Genomic DNA, 21,420 nt, shown 5'->3' with positions numbered 1-21,420 from the left:
TTACAAATCCAGCTAGACCAGAGCATGTACTCTGGTACAGATAGGAGCTTGCAACACAGGGAATCCAGGATAGATAAACCCCTCAGGACTAATAATGGGAGTAGCGATACCAGGAGGGGAAGGGGAAGGTTGGAGGAGAAAGGGAGTACCTATCACATTGACCTATCTATAACTCCCTCCCAGGGGGACGGACAACAGAAAAGTGGGCGAAGGGAGACATTGTTCAGTGTAAGACATGAAAAAATAATAATAATTTATAAATTGTCAAGGGTTCATGGGGGAGGGAGGGCAGAGGAGAGAGGGGAAAAAATGAGGAGCCAATACCAAGGGCTCAAGTAGAAAGAAAATATTTTGAAAATGATGATGGCAACAATTGTACAAATGTGCCTGACACAATGAATGCATGTATGGATTGTGATAGCAGCTGTATGAGCCCCAAATAAAATGATTTTTTTAAAAGGGCTGTAAGAGTCCCCAATAAAATGATGTATTAATAATAAACAAATAATTGCTTGCCATCAATAGCCATTGTTGTTCTTGTTAGGTGCTGTTGAATTGGATCTGATTCATAGTGAATGAATCATATTTTTTTGAGTACAATGCTCACAATTGTGCTTATGTTTGAACCCTCACTGCAACTACTGGCAGTCCATCGCGTGGAGTCTTCCTCTTTTGTGCTGCCCTTCTACTTCAGCCAGCATGATGTCCTTTTCCAGGCAATGTCCCTCCTAATTACATGCCAGAGGACTCGAGACAAAATCTCAACATTTCTAACTTCCAAGGAACATCCTAGCTGTACTTCTTCCAAGACAAACTTGTTTGTTCTTCTGGAAGTCCGTGGTATGTACTTTCTTCACGATATTTGTGTAAAATGATCCACAGGCAATGTACAACTTTCACATGCACAGGAGGCCATTGAAAATGCCATGGCTTGGGTCAGGCGCAACTCAGTCCTCAAAATAACATACTTGCTCTTTAGCACTTTAAAAAGGTCTTGCACATCAGATTTGTCCATTGCTATAGATCAATTGGTTTCTTGAATGCTGCATTCATGAGCACTGATTGTGTATGCAAGCAAGATAAGATCCCGGACAGCTCCAAACTCCTCTCCATTTATCATTGGTCCAGTTGTGAGGATTTAGTCTTCTTTAGATTGAGTTGTAATCCACAGCAAAGGGTGAAATTCTTGATCTTCATCATAAAGTCCTTCAAGTCCTCCTCACCTTCAGATGCAAGGTTGTCTCATCGGCATTATCGGGTTGCTAATACGTCTTCCTCCGCTCGTAAGGCTGCATTCTTCACATAGTCCAGCTTCTTGTATTATCTGCTCAGCATACAAATCAAATATGTATGATGAAAGAATGCAACCCTGAGGCACACCTTTTTTGATTTTAAACTATGAAGTATTCCCTTGTTCTGTTCAATGACTGCCTCATTATCCATGTACATGTTCCACATAAGCACAATGAAGTATTCTGGAATTCCCACTCTTCTCAATCTACCCATGGTTCGCTATGATCCACACAGTTGAATTCCTTTGTACAGTCAATAAAGCACATGTAAACATATTTGTAGAATCCTCTGCATGCAGCCAAGATCTGTCTGACTTTAGTAATGAGATTCTTTGTTCCACCTCCACTTCTGAATCCAGCCTGAATTTCTGGCAGCTCCCTGTCCTTGTATTGCAACAGCTGTTGAATGATCTTCAGCAAAACTTTATTTGCATGTGATATTAATGATATTGCTGGACAATATCTTCATTCTCTTGCATCGCTTTTTGGACTGGATCAAAGGGCAGCATTTATTAATGATCAAAGTTCATAAGGGTTAAGATGAATGGAAACAGGAAAAACAGGGAGGAAGTATGGTAAGTAATGTTACTTTAAAGGAATTGCAACAAATAAGTTAAACAATTTATGAATATTAAACTGATGATCTGTCAGTAAACCTTCACCTATTTCACAACAAAAAGTTTTGTTTTGTTTTTAAGGACAGATATTGTCTTTGTCCTCTATCATTAAAATGTCAAGAAAAGGTTTGCACATTGAGAGAAAATTTTCTTTGATGGTTTCTATGGATGGGAGGCAACAGGAGCAAAAATAATTAAGAGACACATATTATTTTGAGTGAAGGGAAATACAATATACCAAAAAAAAGAAGAATAAAAAGGTGTGATCTGCAAAATGTCATTAAGGAAAAGGAAGATATGGAGACTACAAAACCTAGTACATAGTCATGGTAGTTAAAATAGCTTGGTCCTGGTGCAATGATGGGCATATAAACCAATGGAACACAATAAGAACCTAGAAATAAATGCATCCATCTATAATCAGAAAATTGATTTTAAAATTATTTTAACATATTTCTTGGCACATTATTCACCTATCATACAATTAAATGGTTCAAACAAATTTAAAAGAGTTGTGAAATCATCACTACAACCAATTTTAGAATATTTTCTTCATTCTTGTCTTCATTATTACTAGCTCCTTATTTCCCCCTAACCCTCCCTGCTGTAGCCCTAAGAAACTATTAATCCAGTTACTATTTTTTTAAATACAGTTACTGTTTCTAAAGCTTTATTTACCCTTGATTTCATTGAAGAAAAATATACACAAACAAAAAAAAAACCTTCAACAACAATGACAAAGTAAATCCTAGAAAAACCTCACTCGAAAAGAAAGCAGAAAATGATGCAAACTAAAATTTAAAATGGGTCAAAGAGGAGAACAAATGAGAAGGTATCAAATCTTTAACTACATCTGTACTAATCCACTTTCCAATGCACTTTGTCTGATAGCCAGGCTACTGATATCCCTGGCCAATGGTCAGAGAGGATTCACCAGAAACTTAATCCATATGGACTCCTGAAAATAGATTGGGCTTTCACTGTCATCCATAGCCTCCTGAAAACTAGATATTCAGAATGAAAGTTCAAATAAAATCCCCTCTTCTAATCTTGGATTTTATTTACAATCCTTGATCACACCGCTGGTGCACTTCTTCATGAGGGCAAGTACCACATATGGCAATATCATAAGAAATTATTTTTCTTGGATTAGGGTTACAATTAAGTGTTATCTCAAAATCCATTCATATATCTATGGTTTATATATGGCCCTGGTCCACTTTAGAGACAGCATTATCATTTTATTAAGGAAAATTATAAATAATCCCCATAGGGCATATGTTAATTCTATTGATAGCATCCTTTATTTATCGAAAGGCATAGAATTGAAAACACTGTTGAGTAACAGAAAGCATACATGGATGACATATTTTTAGACTAAAATACAGGAAATGTTGACTTGTACCGATTAAAAACTTAAGTGATTAAACAATATTTACACAAAAAGTAAAAGTTGCGAATTTGGAAAACTTTGAATAACACTCATTCACAACAGCAGAACTATGCCTGATGGGCTCAAAAAACTCCCTGCCATCAAGCTGATGCCAACTCATAATGACCCTATAAGACAGGGTAGAATTGCCCCTCTGGGTTTCTGAGACCGTAACTCTCTACACGAGTAGAAAGACCTGTCTGTATCCCATGGAGCGGCTGGGGATTTCAAACTGGTGACTATGCCGTTAACGCTCAATGGGTAACCACTACACACTACCAGAACTTCACTACAGATGAACTCAGTAAGACATGTCAAAAAAAAAAAAGAAAGAGAGTATGAAAATAGAAAAATACATGGTAGTCCTGAGTTGCAATTTATTGGGCACCTTGATTTCAGTGTCATTTTGCTGAGCTATTTTTCCCATCTTTTGCCCACTTTTTAATTGAATTTTTAAAAATAATTTTATTGGGTCTCATACAGCTCTTATAACAATCCATATATCAAGTTTATCAAGCACATTTGTACATAGTTGCCATCATCGCTTTCAAAACATTTTCTTACTACTTGAGCCCTTGGTATCAGCTCCTCTTTTCCACTCCCACCCTCGTGAACCCTTGAAAATTATAATTATTTTCATATCTTACACCATCTGCTGTCTCCCTTCTCTCATGTTTCTGTTGTTCATCCCCCTGGGGACAGAGGAGGAGGGTTATACGTCGATCCTTGTGATCTCCTTTTCTTCCCCTTCTTCCGCCATCTTCCCCTTACCCTCATAATTTTACTGAGGGGTTAATCTGTCCTGGATTCCATGTGTCAAGAGTTCTTATCTGTACCAGTGTACATGCTCCGGTCTAGCCGGATTTGTAAAGTAGAACTGGGGTTATGATAGTAGGAGGGTAGGGGAGGAAGCATTAAACAACTAGAGGAATGTTGTGTGTTTCGTTGGTGCTGTACTGCACCCGGCTGACTTGTCCCTTCCTTGTGACCCTTCTGTGAGAGGATGTCCAATTATATACAGAAGGGCTTTGGGTCTCTACTCACACCCCCCTCATTATCATCAGCATGATTGTTTATTTTGGGTCTTCTGATGGCTGATACCTGATCCCATCAACACCTTGTGAACACACAGCCTGGGGTGCTTCTTCCATGTGGCCTTTGTTGTTTCCCTGCTAGATGCCCGCTTGTTTAACTTCAAGCCTTTAAGACCCCAAATGCTGTATTTTGTAACAACCATGCACCATCAGCTTTCTTCACCACATTTGTTTATGCACCCTTTTTGTCTTCAGTGATTATGTCATTGAGAAAATGAGAATCACAAAATGCCAGCTTATTGGCACAGTGTTTTTGTATTGAGGTGGACTTGAGCAGAGGCCCAATGTCCGTGTGCTACCTTAATACTTAACATCCAAATATATGTACATAGACCTATATCCCTATCATTATATATTAATTTTTATTTAATTGGATTTTTTGTTTAGTTTTTCTTATTGAAGTATTACAGAATTCTGTAGTTTTAGTAGTTAGTCCCTTGTCCATTCTGTCATTGCTGAAGTATTTTCAGAGTCTATGAATTCTCATTTTACACTTTTGAGGAAGTCTTTTGATGTGCATACGTGTCTTATCTTTCGACAGTCTCAGCCATCGATTTCTACTCAATTGTCTGTGCTTCCTTCATCCGGTTTGGTAGTAGGTGTAGGCACTGCAACAGAGCCCTTGAGTTTGTCCATTTTCTCACTGATGATCCTCATACTTCTGGGATTTATATTATTTAGGTCTCTGATCCATCTTGAGCTTGTTTTTGTGCATGGGACAAAGTATGGGTCCATTTTCATCCTTTTTCAGATGAAGATCGAATCTTGCAAGCACTATTTGTTGAAGATGCCGTCTGTTTCCTGTTTAATGTTTTTTGGACCTTTTAAAGAAATCTTTTCCACCTAGATGGATGCTTGTATTTCTAGGTTTTCTATTCTGTCCATTGGCCTCTATATCTATCATACCCGTAACAGGCAACTTTGACTACTGGGGCTGTGTAATAGCTGAGGTAGTGTGAAACCTCCGACTTGTTTCATTTTAGAGAGTTCTTTGCTTATCTTAGGTCTCTTGCTTTTCTATATGAAATTGCTAATGAGATTTTCCATTTCTTTAAAAAATCATTTGGGATTTGGATTGGAATTGTGCTCTATTTATAGATTGCTTTGGGTAGTATTGACTTTTTAAAATATTATATGAACACAGGATATTTTCCACTTATTTAGGTCTCTTTGGGTTTCTTGTAATAATGTTCTGTAATTTTCTTTGTACAGGTGGGGTTTTTTTGCCTTTATTCCTAAGTGTTTTAGCTTTTGTGTGGCTATTATAAATGATATTGTTTTCTTGATTTATTTTTCAGAGCTATTAAATAAGACCCTAATTGATTTCTTCTTGTTAACCTTACGTCCCAGTATTGTATCAAACCCCTCAATTGTTTCCAACAATCCTTTGGTGGAGTCTGGGATTTTCAACATATGAAATCTTATCATCAGCAAATAGTGAGCATTTCACTTCTTCTTTGCCCAATTGTATTCCCTTGATTTTTGTTGACTAAGACTTCCAGCACAATGTTGAATAAGATTCATGGTAGCAGGCATCCTTGTCTGGTTCCTGTTTTCAAGGGAAATGTTTTCAGTTTTTCCCTATCAAGCATCCATGTTGGCCATGGATTTTCATGAGACAAATGATTTTTATTTTTTACAAATGGACAAAATACATAAAATGGGGGAGAGATAATCTCTAAAAAATGGTGTTGGCAAAAGTGAATTTCCATTTGCAGAAGAATGAAACAGGACCCATGCCTCACTCCATATACAAAGATGAACTCAAGGTTGATTAAAGACCTAAATGTAAATTCTATAATGTCTATAAAGATAGGCAATGAAAAAATAAGGAATAGGGAAAGCTGAAGGGTCCAGAAACACACTATAAACAATGAAAAAAAAACCACATATGTAGCAGAAGATAAAACAGATTACTGGACCTCCTAAAAATAAAACACTTTTGAACATCAAAAATCTTCATCAAAAGAATACAAAGAAAATTCATAGTCTGAGGGAAAATAAAAATAATATAGTGGAAAAAGATTAATCTGTAAAATCTATAGAAAACTGCAACACCTCAAGAAGAATAAAGATGAATCATCTAATTCTTAAATGGACAAAGGACATAAAGAGTCAGCAGTTCACCAAAGAAGACATTCAAGTGGCCAACAAGCATATGAATAAATGCTCACAATCATTGGCTAACTGAGGAATGCTAATCAAAGTGACCATGAGATATCACCTCACACAAGTATTGACAGCAACATTTTATAGAAAACAGAAAATACTGGAGAGGCTTTAGAGAGACTGGAGCGCTCACACACTGCTAATAGAACTGTACAACAGCACAACCTCTGTGGAAAGCAGTATGGTGCTTTTGCAAGCAATTGAGAATTGAAATACCAAATGACAGAGCATTCCCTTTACTCAGCGTATGTCCTAAGGAAACAGGAACAAAACATGAGCATATATGCACACTTGTGTTCATTGCAGCGCTATTCACAGTAGCCAGAAATGAGAAATCATTTAAATGCACCATTAGTGTAAGAATAGAAAACTTTGGTACATACATACAGTGGAGTAAGATGCATTGCTAACAAACAATGATGAAACAGTAAAACTTCATCACATAGATGAATGTGGAAGACATTAAGCTGAAGAAGTTAGCCAGTCACAAAAGGACAAATAATGTTTGAGACCACTTTTGTACATACAAATTAAGATAAAGGCTTTCATAACAAAATAAACAGACATTGACGTTATCAGGAGTGAGAGGAGGAGAGAGGGAATGGAAAATAATAGGATAGAGGGTAGACAGGTGTTAATGAAGGGGGCGGTGATATTCTACAAGAGGGAGCTAGAGGGAAAAGAGGCTGGGGGACAGGGAGGGTTGATAAATTGTTAAAATTGTTGAATTAAAAAAAAGATATATGTAAATCCCCACCTAAATCACAATAAACAGTTAAAAAATAAAAAGTAAGGCATGGAGAAATATATAAGAGCTACAGACAAAAAAGGTAAATAAGTGGGGGCATTAAGAGTACATGTAAAAAAGAGTTCATGTAAAAATGGAATGAAAAGACAATGGATTTTTTTCATGAATTTTTGAAGCCCACTTACATAATTACATACATAATCCTACATTGTCACTAAGAACAAACATTAAACTATGAGTAGATACACAGCAAACAGTCAAGATAAACAGATATAGGTAGGTTAATAAGCCTATGTTCATAACGACATAAAGGTTTTGGCAGATGAAATTTATACCGATATATTTTTATGTGATATAAATATGTCCATGTATGCATACAGATTTAAAAATTTCGTGGAAAATCTGAACTTTTTGAAGCTCTCTCATATAGTAGAGCAATCAGGGGGCAAAGTTATAAAAACTTAGCCAGAGCCAAGGATCTTGAAGGAAAGAGTCACTGTGATCATCAAAGTCAAATGACATACCGTGACCCACAACAGCAATGTTTTACAGCTTCCTCTGGTAAGGAATCACTGAGGCCTTAAAAGCTTGTGATCAGCCATCTAAGAAACTACTGATCTCTTCCCACCCAGAACGTAGAAGAGTAAAAGCAAAGACAATCAGTTCAAAGAACTAATGGACCACTGGAACCTCAGCCTCCAATACCCTGACACCAGAAGAGTTGATAGTGCCCAGTTACCAATTTGAGTGCTGACCACTCTCAAAGAAATCACAATTTAGTGTCTTGGATAGCATGGGAGACAAATGTGGATCGAAACTCAGAATTGTACAAAAAAAGACCAGTCTTTGTGATCTAGTAGGGACTTGCGGAGTTCCCAAGAGTATGATCAGCCTTCAAGCCTGCAATTGAACTCACCCTGGTGGCTCCGCCAAACAACAGGTCTATAAGATGAAATATAACACAAAGGAGGTAGGCACTCTTTGGAGCTCTCAACCCTATGAGACGAAAACAGCAGCATCCCCCAAGAATAAACCTCAGAGTCAAAAACGGATAGGAAAGTAGGAGAAATGGAAATGGGAGGAAGTGGATAGGAAGGAAGGAAGCGCAGACAGATGCGACATTGTGAGGATTGCAATCAATGTCACAAAGCAAAATATGTGTGATTTGTTGAATAGAAAACCAATTTGCTCTGTAAACTTTCACTCAAATAATTTAAACTATTAAATTAGGATTAAACTATTATTTCACAAACATGTTTTTGAAAAGGAAATGTGTGGCTCTTTGTTTTTCTCTAATGCTGAAATACAAGAGCGAATTTTTAAATTAAAATTTCCATTTATATATTTTTTGTTATAAGCCATCCAAATGATACTTTGGTTAAAAGCTGAATTTACACAGCTGTTCTATGAAGCACTTGACACTTTAATAAAAACCCAAAGTAAACATTTTATTTTTTTCCCAAATAACAAGTGATTGTTTGTCTTATATGCACTTGGAGACAAAGACTGCATAGTCACAATTGTCTGTCTCTCTGTAATTTTAAGCCCAAGATTCAGCAGAGACTGATTAGCCAATCCATCTGCCATATGTGCAGAGGAAGTGGCAGCCTCTCTCTCCACAGGAGAAATTGGCATCCATCTTTGTTCACAAGAGATGGCCTTCTAGTCCACAGCCGCATTGGTATAATGAAACTTCAATGGCCTGAAATAGCTTTTGCTGGCTTCATAGTGAGCTGCATGTACATGATAAGAATGTATTATTTATGACCCCTGTTAGTAATTAGTTATTATGCTAACGGTTCATTATGTTTGGAATTTGATTTCAAATGGCCTGGATCACACATTCTGATGAAAATGAGAAAATGTGTTCTGCCATTAGGAACAAAAATTTAACGTTCTCCAATTCCACCACCTGTTATACTCCCATCATTCATTCAGAGTTGTAACAACTCACAATTATACTCTACAACAGAGCAGGAATGTTCTGTGGAAGTGTCTGCTTTTTAACTTGAGTTTCTTTCCAATAACTATTCTTTTGGGGAAATTCTGATTTTCAATATGAATTTTATGGAGCATTGAAATGCATCTTTGTGGGGGAGGGGGCGTGTAGCCTGAAAAAATTAATTGGTTTAATAAACACTTTGTTTTACTTTATTCCCAGCTGCAATCTATCTTCCAAGTGATAGATCTATCCTCCCAGTACATAGGTGTTTTTTGATAATAAACGCCAAACTTTGTAGTTGTTCTTGTTTTTCCTGTGAAGATCCAAATGGGTCAGGCACACCTCAAAGTGACATCTTTGCTTGTTAATACATGAAAAGGGTCTTGTGCAACCTGGAGGCTCTGCTGAAACCTGTTCACCACAGTGCACCTTACTGGTATTGGAAATACCGATGGCATAGCTTCAAGCACCACAGCAACATACAAGTCATCTTAGTACAACCAACTGATGAGTGGGAATCTCAATTTTTTTTCAGTCTATTTGTCCAAAACACTGGGTTGTATCCCACAGATTTGTGCATTTTCAATTACGCAGAACACCCAAAACTTTAGGTGCTATTTCTAGAAAAGCGGTAACTCTTAGTTATTTTTTGTTGTTGTTTTTTGTGTGTACTCATTGTTCATTAACTTTTTTATTGCAACTTAGTATTCTACAGTTTAAACTACTAACCAAACCTCTAATCAGCCTCTCTATCCCCTGCTCTTTGTAAATCCCAACTTTAATATACATTTTCCAAATTTTTCATTGTCACTTATCTAACAGAGTTTAATCATATATAACCCAAATCAACTCTTAAACCTGAAACAAAGACCTAAGAGGGCTGACTCCAGAATATATTAAAATTTTCACTACTTCTCCTATGAAGGACATTATAGGGACTTTAAGAAAAATATCAATATGTTCTATTAGGTAATAGGATTGTATGGATTGTGATCATTGTACTATAGTTATGTATTGGAATGTCCTTGTTTTTAGGAAATATACACTGAAGAACTTAGAGGTAAAGGGGCAAATATAACTTATTCTCACTTCAGAAAAAAAAGACATATATAGAATATATATAATGATAAAGAAAATGTAGCAAGATATTAAATTTTTAGGGTGTCTGGCTTTTTTATTAGATCACTTAATCACCAACCTCACACACAACAGCATGATTCTCTTCATCTTGGGCTTCTATTAGTTCAGCCAGGAAGTATTCACCATAGATTTCTTTTAGGATTGTGTCGTGGCGCATAAATATTGGCATGAGATCATCGTGATCTTCTACTCTGTTTAACAGAAAGACATAAGTTTAATGTTCATTCATTTATTTGCTCCCTCATTTGTACCTATTTTGCCTCAGACCCTGATCTGAATGCTGGCGAGACTGCAGCACTCTCATGACATGAACCTGTATTTTAATGGAGAGTCAGACAATAAAAACCTAAAAAATAAATCACTGCGAACAGTTAAAATAGTGTAAGTGCTAGGGTGTAGAGAATGGCAAGGCTGGGTGCTCAAGAAGATCCCATTTGTGGATCTCCAAACTGGGACTTGAATGAGGAGAATAGAAGGCATCTATGCCTACACCTGAAACCAGAATCTCCCAAGCAGATAGAACATGCTTAGACTGTTGGGATGTAGAAAGGGGAGAATTTGTTGTGAGGCAAAGAAAATCAAGTTGGAACAGCATTTCTCATGTGCTCCATGGAAAATTCTTGTCCAATAATAGTCCACAGTAGTCCCTTCCACACTCAAAAATAATTGTGTCCAAAAAAATAGTTGCCTGCTAAAAGTCCCTTTTGGGAATGTCCATGTTTTATTATCTGTGAAGTGTCTCAGAACTGCTACAATACTTTTATTTTACTTATGAATTTCTCAGATGCTGGCCATGATACACTACCTTTTTTATTTTATCATTTTTGTTATTTTCTTCTTTCTTATTTTTGGTGGAAATACACACAGCAAAGAATATACTCATTCAGTGAGTTGTACATATACAGTTCATTGTCAATGATTAACATTCTTCACATTACATCACCATTCCCACTATTTCTGCTTCTATTGTTCCACCATCATATCATTTCTATCTCATATAAGTAATTCTTCAAGAAGGCATAAAGCTCAAGATGGGTATTCTTTGCTAACTTAGATAGATTGTTGCTTAATATGGTTTTATGGGGTCGTTTTAGGTGAGAGTTCAAAAGTTATTTCCAGGAAATCGTTTTGGGATCCCTTCAGTCTCAGTGAATCTAGTAAGTCTGGTTCCCATTAAGAATTTAAAGTTTCATTCCTAAATTTTCCTCCTTTGGATCAGGATTTATCTACCCTCTATTCCTGAGATATCTCTAAACTTGTAATACTGGCTTGAAAATATTGGCTTAGCCTCCTGGAGACATCCTCCTATCAATTTGACCAGAAGACCAGTGGAACATAGGAGGAAAGGCAGATTTACTGCAGCATGGTGGTGATGACCCTTAGACGCTGCACTCTCAACATATTTAACAGCCTTCCTTCTTTTTAGTACATTCTTGGTTGAATTTGGCGTTCTATTTTACCTCTCTAGGGCATTCTTGTTCTTTTCCTATATATTTTTCTTTTTTAAATGGTTTGGACTTGTATTATTTTCTAGCATATTTGATTTGGCAACTAATTTTTCCCCCCTTTATTTAATTCCTCTGCTCTCTTAGGTAGGGGAGTGGTTACAAGTTGGGCTGCTAACCACAAGGTCAGCAGTTTGAAACTACCAGTCACTTCTCAGGAGAGAGCAAGGCTTTCTACTGACATAGGGTTACTGTCTCAGAAACCCACAGGGGGAAGTTCTACCATGTCCTGTACGGTTGTTAAGACTGGGAATTGACTTTAGGGTAATGAGTCTCATTTTTTTTTTGTTTGATAACAACAATACCATAAATGGATGGAATTAACAAATAGAAATTTATTCTCTAATAATTTAGAGGTTGGAAGTCTGAATTGGGATGCCACCCCTAAGAGAAACCATTCTCTCTCTGTCAGCTCACATTTTAGGAGAAAGGCCCCTGGCTCATTTCAACATCTGTACATCTGACAGACCCTGAATCTCTCCATGGGTCTTGGCACCAGTTTTCCATTGGCTCCAGAGGTCAGATAACAAGTAGAATGCATAATCAAGAAAGAGTAAGCTTTGGCAGAATATTTATTTATACATTGGAAACAGGCCACATGCCCCATGGAAGTTCCACTTTCAAATGAATGATGGCTTACAACAAATCCCAAAATGGAAGGTGATTACAGAGTGTCTGTCAAACCACTGAGAATTATGGTCAAGCCAAGTTGACACTAAGCATTAACAGTAAAGGGAAGCATACGCAAAAACAATAGAGTGAAGAGTACAAACCTTGGCTCAAGGACCAGCAAATACCATGAATCATCCAACTGGACCTGCCATAAGTCATGCGGTCTCTGCTAGAGCAAGTCTCTATACCTCCTACTCAAGTCGCTAAATTTCAAATCTTCAAACTGAACAACCCAATGGATTCAGCGTAAAATTCTCCTCCTCCTTTCCAGGATGAACACTTTACCTCCACTGACACAGACTCAACTGTTAGAATCATGTTAGCTTTCATGGAGAACAATAAACATCTTGATGAAGAAATGTTTATTTGAAAAAGCAGGCATCCGATCCATCAAGCATCAGAACTAAGGAGAGAGCTAGTCGGTACATGATAGCATAAAAAAATATTTAAAACATGCACAGATGATGACAATGGGAGAACTCAAAAACAAAAACTCACTGCCATTGAGTCAAGGCCAACTCATAGTAACCCTGTAGATCAGAATAGAACTGCCCCTGTGCATTTCCAAGGCTCTGTCTACAAGAGTAGAAAGTTCTGTCTCCCACAGAGTGCTGGTGGTTTCAAACTGCTGACCTTGAGGTTTGCAGTCCAAGTAACAACTACACCACAAGAGCTCCTATGACAATAGGAGACAAAAGTCAATATAACTCTTCAGGTTAAATTTTATTGCTAACTTCTTGTCAACCATTCTACTCTGGAAGAAAGACAGCAGAGAATCCTTATTTGGGCAATGGGAATATTTTTTTTAATACTGTATATCTGCCTATGATGTGAATGCCACCAATACTCTCATTTTATCTTTCTAGGCATGAAAGAATTCTTTGGTGTTAAGTCTAAAATAAGTGCCCGGAAACAAATACCAACTGAGCTTTAACAATGGGGAATGGGAATTGCTGCCTCTGATATCATTTCCCAAGCTATCTCAGCTCTACGCTAACTTTTTGGAAGGAATTCTTTACCACTTGCCCATTTCTGTGCCTATGTGTCACACTGACAGCTATCTGTGGCCTCTGTGACTAGGCCTCTGAAACTCCATGATAAATGCACCCAAGGTTTGTGATGCTCTTAATAAGGCCCTGACTCGAAAGCGTGGAGGGTAACAAGGTCAGCACAGTGTAGGACCTGTACTGGGGAGTGAGATGACTGCATCTGGTCCTGCCTCTGTCAGCTAAGAGCTGCTAGAGGAGGGGGTAGCTCTTTTTATGGAAAAAGAGTACTTCATAATTTCAAAAAGTTATTCTGGGAAAGAATATTCAACAAATTAATTATGCAATAGTTTGTCAAAAACAATTGACTGCATCAACATTTACTAACAGAGATATTTATTATCATTTTAAATAATGGGAAAATAATTGAATATCAATTATTGTAAGTGGATTAGGATAGTAACCACAAAGGAAACTCCAAACTCAGCTGTGTATCATGGGTTTTTAATTTATGTAATGGACACAAAAATATTACTATATGGAAAGGAAAACCACTTTGTTATACTCTGGAGGCTTGCAGGTACTCAAGGAAGCAAACCAAGAAATTTGGAAGACAGCTACCTAGCTCTTCGACCAGAGTGATGTATATTTGTGTCTATTACAAAGAAAAGTGATCAAACAGAATGCAGAAAATGTTGAACAATATCATCATTAATATTGCATGCAATAAATCTTTGCTGAAGATCATTCAACAGCAGTACACCATTAAGGAGCTGCCAGAAATTAAAAATGGATTCAGAAGAGGAGATGGCACAAGGAATATTGTTGCTGGTGTCAAATATATCTTGACTGAAAACAAAGGATACCAGAAAAAAATGTTTAGTTGTGTTTTATTGACTATGCAAAGGCATTCACTGTGTGTATCACAACAAATTATAGTTAGCATTGAAAAGAACATTTTATTGTGCTCTTGAAGAACCTGTGCACGGGTCAAAAGGCAGTAGTTTGAGTAAGACAAGGGACTGTTGCACAGCTTAAAATCAGGAAAGCTGTGAGTCGGGGTTGTAAGCTTTTACCATATTATTCAGTCTGTATGCTGAGCAGATAATCTGAGAAGATGGACTACAGGAAGAATATTATGGAATCAGGATTGGAGGAAGGCTTATTACCAATCAACGTTGCTTGCTGAAAGTGAGGAAGACCTGAGCCACTTGCTGATGAAGATCAAGGATTTCAGCATTCAATATGGGTTACAACTCAATGAAATGAAAACCAAATTTATCGCAACCCGGTCGATAGATAACAGAACCATAAACAGAAAAAAGATTGAATTTGTCAAGGATTTCATCTTGCTTGGACCTACAACCATTGCTCATGGAAGCAGCAGTCAAGAAATCAAACAATAGATTGCATTGAGCAAATCTCCTGCACAAGACTGCTTTAAAGTATTGAAGAGCAAGGGTGTCATTTTGAGGACTAAAGTGCATCTGACCCAAGCCATGGTATTTTAAAGCAGCTTGTCTAAAACTGGGATTTTGAATAAAGAAGAATGAATAAGAATCAATGGATTTGAATTACAGTATTGGTGAAGAATATGTGAAGTACCATGTGCCAGAACAAACAAATCAGCCTTAGAAAAAGTACATCCAGAATGCTCCTTAGAAGTAAGAATTTCAAGGCTTCAGCTTCCACACTTTGGGCATGTTGTCAAAAGAGACCATGCATGGAAAAGGACACTATACTAGGTGGAGGAGCAGCAAAGATGACAAAAGTCCTTGATGAGATAAATGGACACAACAATGAGCTCCAACATAACAGCTGTGAGGACAGGCAAGGCACGGCAGTGTTTCCTGCAGTTTGACACTGCAGACCAGGCTTGGCAACTCCTAACATCAACAACAACACTACAAGAGCACTATTAGCCTAATCGTCAGCCCTCAGTGGCCTATTAAAATGTTATCTATAACCGGACCTCAGTTTTAATGCTTCTGGGGAAAAGAAAAACATCAAATCTTGGAGTTCTAAAGAGCCTCTCCCTTAAGCCATTCTCCAAAATGGATAAAAGAGAACTTGTTTTGCTAAAAGCATAATTGGGGTAATTGACCATATATGATTTAGCATCAGCCCCAAGTGCTAATGATAAAGTACGATATCAACCGCTTGTGATCTAAATGGCATATAATAAAGTCCAGTCCCACAGAAACAAAACATGCAGCTATGAAAAACCCTTCATTCACTAACTCACTTGAATGAGTCTAGACGTAGGAGGGTGACCTACCAGGGCTGATAGAAGGAGGGCTGCTTCGTATTGTGATGCAATGTGCACCATGTTTGTGTGGCACAGAGCATTACAGTGATGATGACTGTGGAAGGTTGTAGTTCAGCAACATAAAATACAATGGCAATGACATCATTCTCTAAGTGAAAAGCAACATGCCTCTAGATCTTCTAGTCAGAATATGTCTAGGAGGGGGAAATGGAGTGCTTATTATGGTAAACATGTATACACTGTGATAGGTAGGTTTATTGTGCCAACCTGGCCAATAGGAATATGTGGGATTAATAAGGTCACAGTTTGATTGAGGGCAAAGAGATAAATGGCTCAGCAAAGCCAGCCCCTCTCTTTCTTGCTCTCTGTTGATCAGACCAGCATGCAGCTACTCTAGCTAGTTCTCTGCCTCAACTTGTGAGCTACACTACCTGTGGGATAGCTAACCCATGGAATGTGTTGCTAGAGCTTGAGGTTCCTTTGAAACCTGCTTCACCATGCTGCTGATGTATATATCACTTGACCTTGAGGCTGTTGGATCCTGTCGTCTTGCATTGCTTGAGTTCAATATCCCATCTGGGTCTGCTTTACCAAGCTTCTGAGCTGCTGACTATTAGTGATCGGCCCTGCTGTTTGCTGCCTGTGGCTGGACTGCTTGCATTGCCCTAGTGAAGACTCAGCTGTCTACTTCCTTGACCTTAAAACCAGCAGCCCTCATGAGTTGAAGGACTTCCAGTACATTAACTGCTCCGTGGAAGTGAGTTGAATTGAGCCCTCTGTACTGCTGTGGACTAATTAGCTCTTATATTCCTTCATGCTGTAGCTATTTATCTATAATCATAAGTGTCCTGGTTTTGTTTCTCTAGAGAACCCTGTATAACACAATACACTCTCTCTCACTGTCATAGAGTCTATGCTAACTCACACCAACCCCCTATGGATTCCCAAGACTGTAACTGTTTATGGGAATAAAAGAAAAAAGAAAGAGTCAGAACTGACTTAAAGGTAGTGAGTTTCGAGACATGATCTCCCCTAAATGGAGCATAGTGCTACAGAGGACAATATCAGGGAGGGAGGGACCCCGGTCTGAGCCCCCCACAGTGGGGTGGAACAAGAACAAAACATAATAACCACCAATAGGAGCAAAGTCACAAAGCCCCTGAAGAATCCAGAAAATAGACTTCAGACTCAGAGGGGCAGTGCCCATAGCCCACTGGGCTGGTGGGGAGATAGTCATAAAGGTCAGCTGACAACCTAGAACTATGTATAGGGTTATTTTTTTCCTTCTTTCTTTCTTGTTGCTGTTGTTGTTGGCTGTTAGTCTGATAGTTGGTTGGCATTTTGTCTTCGTTGTATCTGTTTTGTCTATCTATATAAGATAGGCATTGGAATCAAGCCCAAGGAGAAAGCAATAGGGACCAATGGTGCGGGCGGGGGAAGGCAAGGGTGTGGAGGTGTAGAGGGCAGTGAGCAGACAAGGTCATGGGCAGAACAACTAGGGATTTAAAATAGACTGCAAAGGGGATGCAGAGTTCCTGGTAGTAGCGGAGCAGCTGTAATCTAGCTGTAAGGAATTACTGAGTTACAAACAAGGGATGAACATGATAGTGGGACAGGAGGAAGGTAAAAGGAAATATAGGCAAAAAACTAGGAAGCAAAACTATTTACAGAGATATAAGTATAGATGTGGGGCTGACCCCAATCCCAACTACATGGACAGCTCCCCCTCCCCAACAGAATTCACTTCAGAGGATAGCACTGAAGCTCAGGAAGAGGGTCATGTCTGATCAGAGCACACAAGAGCAAATGAAGGGGGAGGAACAGAGAGTGGAGCACAACCTGGCCCACCAAGCCCTGAGGATGATATTCCTGCCCAGAGCAGCCAATGCACAGAAAGGACCATAGGTCCGGCCCCACTATGAGACACCACATCCCTCACTGACCTATAGTGCTACAGGGAACAACACAACACTGGAGACAGTGTGGGAATTGCATCCAATCTGACCCCACTACACTGGGTCAAAACAATAAGGGCATGCAGCAGAACAGCAAGGGGAGCAGAGCAACGAAGTCCCCAGGAAATACCAAAATGGACTCTGGGGCCAGAGAGTGGCACATCATCAGACTCAAGCAGAAAGCACTCCTAAAGTTCAAAAACAGACCTTGAACTATTTATAGGCTTTTTTGTTGTTGGTTCTTTTGATGGTGTTGTTCTGTTTTCTTTTGTTGCTTTGTTTTGCTCTGTCTTGTTTTTTGTGCATATTATTATCTCTGCAGGTCTATTTAGATAAGATAGGCTGGATAAACCATCTGGAGGAGAAAACAACAGGACGGATGGTTCTGGGGGACAGAGGAGAGTATGAGGCGGGGGAAAGGAAGTGGGAGTTAACAAACTCAGGAACAAGGGAACAACAAATGTAGCTAAAATCAATGGCAAGGAGGGTGTAGGAAACCTGGTAGGGCTTGATCAAGGGCAATGTAACTTAGAGGAATAACTGAAAGCCAAATGAAGGCTGAACATGATAGTGGGACAAGAGGGAAGTAAAAGGAAATAGAGGAAAGAACTAGGAGGCAAAGGGCACTTATAGAGGTCTAAATAAAGGCACGCACATATGTAAATATACTTATATATGATGATAGGGAAATAGATCTATGAACATATATTTATAGGTTTAGTATTAAGGTAGCAGATGGACATTGGGCCTCTATTAAAGTATCCCCTAGATGCAAGAACACTTTGTTCTATTAACCTGGCATTCTATGATGTTCAGCTTCCCAACACAAGCGCTGAAGACAAAGCGAGTGCATAAGCAAATGTGGTGAAGAAAGCTGATGGTGCCCGGCTATCAAAAGACATAGCATCTGGGGTCTTAAAGACTTGAAGATAAATAAGCAGCCATATAGCTGAGAAGCAACAAAGCCCACATGAAAGAAACAACACCAGCCTGTGTGATCATGAGGTGTCAAAGGGATCAGGTATCAGGAGTTAAAGAACAAAAAATCATATTATTGTGAATGAGGGGGAGTGCGGAGTAGAGATCCAAAGTCCATCTGTAGGCAACTGCATATCCCCTTACAGAAGGGTCACGGGGAGAAGATGAGCCAGTTGGTGCAGTACAGTACTGATGAAACATACAACTTTCCTCTAATTTTTAATTCTTCCTCCCCTCCACTATCATGATCACAATTCTATCTTACAAACCAGCTAGACCAGAGGAAGTACACTGGTACAGATAAGAGCTGGTAACACAGAGAATCCAGGACAGATAAACCCCTCAGGACCAATAATGAGAGTAGCAATACCAGGAGAGGGAGGGGAAGGTGGGGGAGAATGGGGGAACTGATCACAATGATCTACATATAACCCCCTCCCTGGAGGATGATCAACAAAAAAGTGGGTGAAAAGAGACATCGGTCAGTGCTAAGACATGAAAAAATAATAATAATTTATAAATTATCAAGGTTTTGTGAGGGAAGGAGAGTGGGGAAGGGGGGGGGAATGAGGAGCTGATACTAAGGGCTCAAGTAGAAAGCAAATGTTTTGAGAATGATGATGGCTACAAATGTACAAATATGCTTGACACAATGGATGGATATATGGATTGTGATGAGTTGTGTGAGCCCCCAATAAAATGATTTAAAAAAAAGAGAATTGTATGAACCCCCAATAAAATGATTTTTAAATTAAATTAAATTAAAAATCAATTAATTAAAAAACAAACAGATGTGTACATATGTAAATATTTTAATGCATAAAAATATTGGGCCTCTAAAGTATTCCCTCAACACAAGAACACTTTGTTCTAATAATGTGGCACTGGGCAATGCCCACTGTCCAGACACAGTCGCTGAAGACAAACTGGGGGCATAAACTAATGAGGTGAAGAACGCAAATGGCGCCTGGATATTAAAAGATACAGCGTCTTGGGTCTTAAAAGTTTGAACTCAAACAAGCGGCCATCTAGCCAGGAAGCAACAAATGGAAGGAGCACATGGAAGGAGTTCACCAGCCTGTTTGATCATGAGGTGTCAACAGAAACCAGAGTCAGCAGTTCAAGAATAAACAACCTCATTGAGGTGAGGGGTTAAGGTGGAGACCCAGAGCCCATCTGTGGATAAGTGGATGTTCCCAAGAGGGGCTGCCCAGAGGAGAAAAATCCTTCCGGGGGGCAGTTTAGCACCAACAAAATACACAACACTCCTCTGGTTCTTTAATCCTACCCCCGCCCTCCCCCCGCCCCACTGTTATGATCTCAGTCCTACCTCACATAACCTGCTACACTGATGTACATACTATGGCACAGATGAGAGTTTTCAATATACAGAATTCAGGAAAGATAAACCCCTCAGAATCAGTAATGCAAGTTAACAATTCCAGGAGGGTAGGAGAAGGGAAAGGGGAGGACAGGGAGAGGGGGGATAGATAGCAATGGACAGCAGAATAACCCCACTAGAGGGGGACGAATATCAGGATAGTAGGTGAAGAGATAAAATGGGTGGTGTAAGATATGTATAAATAATAATAACAATACATAATATATAAAGGGTTCACAAGGGTTGCAGGGTGTGGAAGGGAGGGAAAAAGAGAAGCTGATATCAAAGGGCTCAAGAAGAAAGATAATGTTTAGGAATTTTTTATGCCAACAATTGTACATGTCTGCATGATATAATGTATGTGTAGATTGTTATAATATTTGTAAGAGCCCCCAGTAAAATGATTTGTTTTTTTTTAAAAAGGCAGTGAGCTTGTCAGTGATTTGAAGGAGAAAAAGCCTCAAGTTTCAATACGGAAAGATTCTATGGGCAAAATATTGAATGATGCAGGACACATTAAGAGAAGATATAAAGAATATACAGCATCCCTATACCAAAAAGAATTAGGTGATATTCAACCATTTCAGGAAGTAAAATATGATCAAGAACCAACGGTACTGAAGGAAGATGTGCAAGCTGTACTGAATGTATTAGCCAATAATAAGGTTCCAGGAATTGATTAAATACCCATTAAAATGTTTCAACAAGCTGATGAAGCACTGGAAGCACTCACTTGTTTATGCCAGGAAAGACAGCTACTCAGAAGACTGGAAGGAGAACAGCAAGGGGAGCAAAGTGATGAAATCCCCGGGGAATACCAAAAATAGACTTTGGAGACAGAGTGTGGCATCCCATCAGACTCAACTGGAAGGCACTCACAGAGGCCAACAGATGGACCTTGAACTATTTATCGGCTTTTCCATTTTTGTCAGTGGCTTTCTTTTGTTGTTATTTTGTTTTTGGGTTTTTCAGTTGTTATTGTTTTGTTGGTTTTGACTTCCTTTGTTGTTTTGTTTGGCTTTGCCTGGTTTTTGCACTTAGTAACGTATCTGCATGTCTATCTAGATAAGATAGGCAGGATAAACAATTCAGAGATGAAAAGAAGGGGACTGATGGTTCCAGGGGGATATGGGATAGGGGGAGGTGAGAGAAAGGAAGAAGGGGGAACCAGTCCAGGAACAAGAGAACAACAAGTGAACTAAAATCAATGGAGAGAAGGGTGTGGGATGCCTGTCAGCAG

At 38.8% G+C, this 21,420-nt stretch overlaps 1 protein-coding gene across 1 annotated transcript in view; it reads right to left on the bottom strand.

Annotated features, from left to right (window-relative positions):
* CFAP61 (cilia and flagella associated protein 61) overlaps nucleotides 1-21,420 on the bottom strand; it is a 399,631-nt gene that overhangs the window by 345,564 nt on the left and 32,647 nt on the right. The window contains exon 7 of the mRNA XM_045295176.1: nucleotides 10,493-10,625. Within this exon, the coding sequence (XP_045151111.1) occupies nucleotides 10,493-10,625 (133 nt within the window). The remainder of the gene's footprint in view (nucleotides 1-10,492; nucleotides 10,626-21,420) is intronic.

Source organism: Echinops telfairi, unplaced genomic scaffold (assembly GCF_000313985.2).
Source record: "Echinops telfairi isolate 266 unplaced genomic scaffold, ASM31398v2 ScPeMD7_5592;HRSCAF=6446, whole genome shotgun sequence".
Taxonomy (NCBI): Eukaryota; Metazoa; Chordata; class Mammalia; order Afrosoricida; family Tenrecidae; genus Echinops; species Echinops telfairi.
This window is presented reverse-complemented; position numbering and strand designations above follow the sequence as displayed.